This window comes from Magnolia sinica, chromosome 7 (genome assembly GCF_029962835.1).
Source record: "Magnolia sinica isolate HGM2019 chromosome 7, MsV1, whole genome shotgun sequence".
NCBI classification, from domain to species: domain Eukaryota; kingdom Viridiplantae; phylum Streptophyta; class Magnoliopsida; order Magnoliales; family Magnoliaceae; genus Magnolia; species Magnolia sinica.
The window spans coordinates 84,760,741-84,766,740 of NC_080579.1; the positions used below are offsets into that span (position 1 = coordinate 84,760,741).

Here is a 6,000-nt window from a genome sequence, read left to right on the forward strand (position 1 = left end):
TGTAAAGGACTGTTACTGTTCCGTAACAACTGTTACGGGTCATCTTTCTGTAAAGGCTGTTATGGCCCTGTAGCGCGTAACGGCTCCACTGTTACTGTCCATTACATAACCATTTTTGAATACCTTAATCCCACTCAAAATCTTTTGTTATGATCCCCAAAATATGCCTAGATCTAGTCTAAAATGACTTCGTAAGCTTCCTTCATGATTAAAATGAAAAAGAAGAGAAAACAAATAAATAATTTCAAATTTGGGCCTTTATGGCCCATATCGGCAGATATAGTCCAATAAGAGCCGATACACCCCTTTTGTTTTTTTAGTTAGGGCCAATACAACTCCGTATCGTGTATCATATTGAGCCAATATGGTTAAGATATGCCCGAATTGACTGATACAATACAGATTTCAATCCAAAGTGAAACTAACCTGTCTCAAGAAAAAACAAAATTCCTTAAGATATACAGGTATTCCCATTTCTTTTGGGGAAAAAAAAAAGAGATGAAAAATGATAGTTGCCAAGATGCACCTTTTGCTTCTAAATCCAAGACATTATTATTATTTTTTTCCTTTCCTTCCTCTGGATATCTTTTGGATCTGTGAGATGGCTATTTCATTTATCCAGGCCGAAGAGCACGAGTCAATGACCCTTGATGACATAAGGGACAGAGAACCAGATTTTTTTGCCAGGGTGACAGGCATTTTGAAGAGAGCTGAGTTGGACTTTGGTTTATAGGTTTGTGCATTTTTCACTTAGTTGTAATAATTTGTGTGCATGGTGAAACTGTTCTTAGCAGCCTTCTTGATAGGTTCATGCATCTTGCTTTGGATTTTTTTTTTTCTTCAAAATTTATTTAACTGTTTTGCTATTCTTACTCTATTTTCAAATGAGTCTTTTCACATTTTGTTTGATTGAGATATTCTTCTCTTCATTGCACTTGAAATTTAAATGAATTGTTTCTTAAAAGTTTTCTTCAGTATTAGACTATTTATATTTTGGTCATCCCATTTCTCCCAAATGAGAAAGATAAGGATCTGGTGTTTGACACTTTATTTCTTAGATATTTAGCATGAGATCCCCCATATACATGGCACATAATATGGATTCCAGACTCTAGACTATTCATTTGCACTGTTCGAAGTATTGGTATTGCACTATGTATTGCACCCTTAGAATACGGAAATATCATGAAGAGCCTTGGGATATGTTGCATGTATTGCAGTATAAGGGAACATATTTTTTTTAAAAAAAAACTTTAGAAAAATGATGGTATTTTTCATTCAAACTTCAGGAAATGTTAAAGACACATTATTACACACTTAGAACTCAAATCATACATAAAAGAAAAAGCAAAAAGAACATGCATAATAGCTTTCGTTGTTTTGGGGACAAAACTATGCGCTTTTCCCACGAGTGATGCAATTATTTCCAAACTGAGTTTATATGATTCAAATATAATGCAATACAAGCAATAAAAGACAAAACACTATGCATGCACAAAGAAGAGTGCTTTTTGTTCTAATTTATTTTGAGTGCTATCTTCTTTTGAGTACTTGTGTAACAGGAAGTATACCAGTAATTAGAAATGGTAGGAACCCAACGAGCAAATGTCCTACGGATGAAAAGGATAGAATGTGATAATACCAGATTGTCAATTAGGGAGAAAGTATTAAGAGCGGTATCAGTATGTAAGTAAAAGAACATCTTCTAAGGAAGAAGACACGACACGTGATTAAAAGTCACTTACATGATAAATATACAAAGAAGATGGGAAACCAATTTCGTTAGGTTCTTTAAGTGGAAGATAGAGGGAGATATCGCAGATGTTGTGGGAAGATATTGCAAATATCGCTGAAGGTCACAGATATCACGATACATCGGCATGTATTGAGGATATTATCATGGTAACTATGGATTTTTTGTATTCTAGGATGGTATCATATCACTGAGTAGCAATGCCGACCAATATCGTTGATACATAGAACACTGTACATTGGTACCCCTACTATGGATGGGCCACATTTCACATTATTCATGTGAGCTGTTGGTTTTTATAAGCAACAACTATTAATTGAAAACAAAATAAAAAAGAATGGACTATCCAGTAGGCAATGGATATGAGTCACCAACAAACTAGGAGTGAATGTGGACAGTTGGTCGAACTTTTTTTTTTTATGACTGGCCATTGTAATCTTTGAAAGTCTTCTATTTGGACTGTTAGGATCATTTGATTGGCACAAATGCTTGGGAAGTTCCATTCATGGTTGCTCCCCCCAGATGAATAGTACCAAGCTCCGCTGTGCCATGTGTACAATGATTGTTTTTCAATATCTAAGAAGTGTCTACACTGGACCCTTTCCCATTATAAGATGTTGAAAGAGATGATTACCATAAGTTTCAATAACTAACTTTTTCCTTGGGCTGGAAGGCATCTCGCAAGGATTTTCATACTATAGCAGGTGCAAATTTCTGTGTGGCCTAGGTGGGCCTACCAGTGATCATGATGATGGGAAGGCCAACACCATATGGCATGTTCTTGAAGTTACTGTGATCGGATGAACACAGCCATCTGATCAAGGGCCTGCAAAATCAGATGTTGGTGATCATCAATCAGAGCGTTCTGGTGCCCTATGCAATCCAGGTTGCCCCCTCCTATCCAACAATCCACCATGAATGCAGATAGGCCTTCCTGGGCCCCACAGGAAATTGTGTTGTAATACAGTAAGAAGTATTCTTACTGGGTCATTGATCTTGCAAAATATAAACTGGGTCTTGAGAAAGTGAAAGTCAATTTAGAAAAAATAGAAAGTCATTGCATCGTAGCGAATTAGTGATATGGAAAAATGGAGTGATGCATTAACGAAAATGGAATGGCGAAACAAGATTCGTGTAGCCAACCCCAATTAGTTGTCTTCATGGTGACAAGTCTCGTTCCATGCAATTTCTCGGAAGATTTACATATTTTAACATTCTCACAGTATTATCAGGAAAATCTAGCTGACACAATTAAATTTTTTATTATAAATTAACAAATGACTTCTAAAAATATAAATTATGTATATTTATAGAGTAAATTATTTTAACTTATAATTGCTTTTACATTAAAAAACGTGATAATTCTATGATAAAATTGCAAAATTTTTAAAACAGACGAGGTTTTGACATTCTCATGATATTATTTGGATAATATTTTTGATAAATTTTCCACAAGAATATTGTGAGATTTTCAAAGTCTCAGCTATATTTGCCACAATGGTGGTGGCAAGTCTTAGATGATGATGATTGTTTTCGTAATGTGGGGGCACCTGAGAATGTATCTGGCATGGTTTTTGGACTTGGTCATTTACATGGTTGAGATCCATCTTATCCACTGGTTGGATGTTCGCTGCACGTGCCAAGTTCACCACATGTCTGGGCATGTGGGCTTAGCAGAACTCTAAATGATTTAATTCTTAAATGCCTCAGCTGATGAGATTGCAAGCTTATTTTAAGCAACAAATAATTCTATGATATGTATGCTGGAATAGATGGTTTGTTAATTCTGAAAGTTGGGCTCATGGTTTTGTCATCCACACAACTGGTGTGGGTCCCACCATGGATGGAAGATGATTGAAAAATCTCTGGGATTGGAAGTTCCGAGCAACCAGTATAAGGACAATTTTCTGTTGTTTGTGGATGAATGTTGTATTTTTTGAAACTGTCTGTGTATGCCAAAATTGAATGGTTAAGATTATCCTATCGAGGAGATTCTTGCAGTGTAATCCATCCACAGTGAGGCAGAACAGATCAGCGGTCTGGATTACTGAACCATGTGCCCAACTTGTCAGAACTGAAAACCTGGAGTAGTGTATCATATAATTCCTCTTGAAGTTACCATACATTTAGTCCCAAATTCCTCTTCACTCTCTAGACTACAAGCTTGCATTTATTTCAGCCAACACTGTCCTGATTCAAAATAGGGGAGGAGTCCTTTTAAAAGCAAATTAGAATGCATGTTTGAACAGAGTATTCTCATTTTCTTGAAGAAATAGCATGGCCCACCATCAATTTCTAAGGACTGATGGAACTTCTTTGCTGTGTGATGATGGCAGGTTCCTGTAGGCGACACATGGCAAAGCTGGATGAAGATGCACATGAGAACGCGGCAAGAAGTCTGGAAATGAAGGGGCCTGACGTTTTGTGCCTGGGCTTCTCTATCAACTGCCAATGGCTAGTCGGCTAGTGAGAACTGCTAAACAGGCCATCCTCTAATTTAAAGATCACGCTATTATAGATCAGAATGGTGGCCCACTTTATGATGGGAATAGACGTTTAGATTACCCTGCAACTTTATTTATGAAGGTACCGTTGTTTTCTAACATTTTTGAGTGTTGTATGATCATTTTGATGGCCATCTTGTCAATTGATGGCCTAGATGCACAATCTAATCTTGTTAAATGAGCGGGTATAGAGTGTAATATAAGTGAAATGGGGTTCAATCATTGGTAGTGTTTACCTTTCATTAAAAAAGAAAAAGAAAAAAAGAAAAAAGAAGAAGCTAATGAACCAAGGAGAGAAAAAAGAAAAGAAAAGAAAAAAAAAAGACTCAATAAGCTTTTTCAAAATTTGCGCATATTATATCATGCTTATGAAGATGATAACCATGTATACATATATAGCCTCATAACCAATGAGAGAATTCCAGGCTCATAATAAAAGTTTTTAACAAAGACACGAAATAGCAATACATCTATTATCTGTGACTACTTGTGTAATTCAATGTGTACACACATGTTGCATATTTGAGTTAAGGACTTACCAAGTTCTATTTATGAAAGCATCCTAACATCCTCTTTTAAATTGGACTTTTCAAAATTAACCATGCCCAACATCTTCTCTAACTTGTCGAAGGTGTTGGATTTTGATGACTTCATGAAAATATCGACAACTTGATCACATGATTTGCAATACTTGAGTTTGATGTCTTTTTCTTCATGAATTCAATAAATGAAGTGATAATGAATATTGATGTGCTTGCTATGTCCATGAAACACTAGAATTTTTTATAAGAGAGATCGTCAAACTATTATCACAATAACAAATTATCGTGGGACCATGTTGAAGATGATGCATCTCCTCAAGCATTCTTCTTAACCAAACAACGAGACTCGCACAAGATGATACTGCAATTGAGAGTACAATCGCATCTTATTTATTTAATGATTGTATGAATGCACCACTACAAATATAGAACACATAGCCTGGCGTACCTTTTATATTATCCATATCGCCATCTCAATAACTATCTATGAACCGAGAAAGTCTAATTTCTTTTAAACATGAATAAAAGATATTCATGATGAAGTGTACCTTATAAGTAGCGCAAAATTCTTTTATGCTTTAAGATGAATATGATGCTTTAAGATGAATATGACTTGGAGACTCTTTGTAGCGACTGAATAACCTCACACCATACATGATGTTCGGCCTTGCTTGAAGTGTGTGGGATCTACGAGATTGCATTTCTTGTCCTCCCTGAATTTCAAATCAATTTTCATGTGCATGCATACTGGATTAAAGTTGTCCATCTTAAACATTTCTAAAACTTAATAAACATACTTCTTTTAACATATGAAAAATCTATCTTCTATCTAATTTTTCTTGATCTCGAAATTATCTACCATGAAACCCATGCCTATCATCATGATCCATTCTTTTCCTAAACTTAGCAATCATGACACCATCACCTTATGAAGATTTAGATCATAAATGTACATTGATATCAACAATATATCACCAAGGCCATTGCACTTGACTTCAATAGCACGCTCATTGGGACACTTGGGAAGCCTGCTATGGTGAGGATATGAATCAATACAGGTATACCATGCTCTTGGATCTTGCTTGAGATTGTAAAGTGCTTTTTTAAGTCGGTCCACCAAGTGATCTTGTCCATTCTTTACGTAATCAACCGGTGCTTCAATATAAATTTTTTCTTCAAGGATATTGTTTAAGAAAGCCAA

General features: G+C 35.7%; 1 protein-coding gene across 3 annotated transcripts in view; it reads left to right on the plus strand.

Annotated features, from left to right (window-relative positions):
• LOC131251589 (tRNA threonylcarbamoyladenosine dehydratase) overlaps nucleotides 1-5,302 on the plus strand; it is a 65,656-nt gene extending 60,354 nt beyond the window's left edge. For all 3 annotated transcript variants that reach the window (XM_058252367.1, XM_058252365.1, XM_058252366.1), the window contains exons 11-12: nucleotides 623-733; nucleotides 4,090-5,302. In XM_058252367.1, the coding sequence (XP_058108350.1) occupies nucleotides 623-733 (111 nt within the window). In that variant the 3' untranslated portion in view covers nucleotides 4,090-5,302. The remainder of the gene's footprint in view (nucleotides 1-622; nucleotides 734-4,089) is intronic.
• Nucleotides 5,303-6,000: the final 698 nt, after the last annotated feature.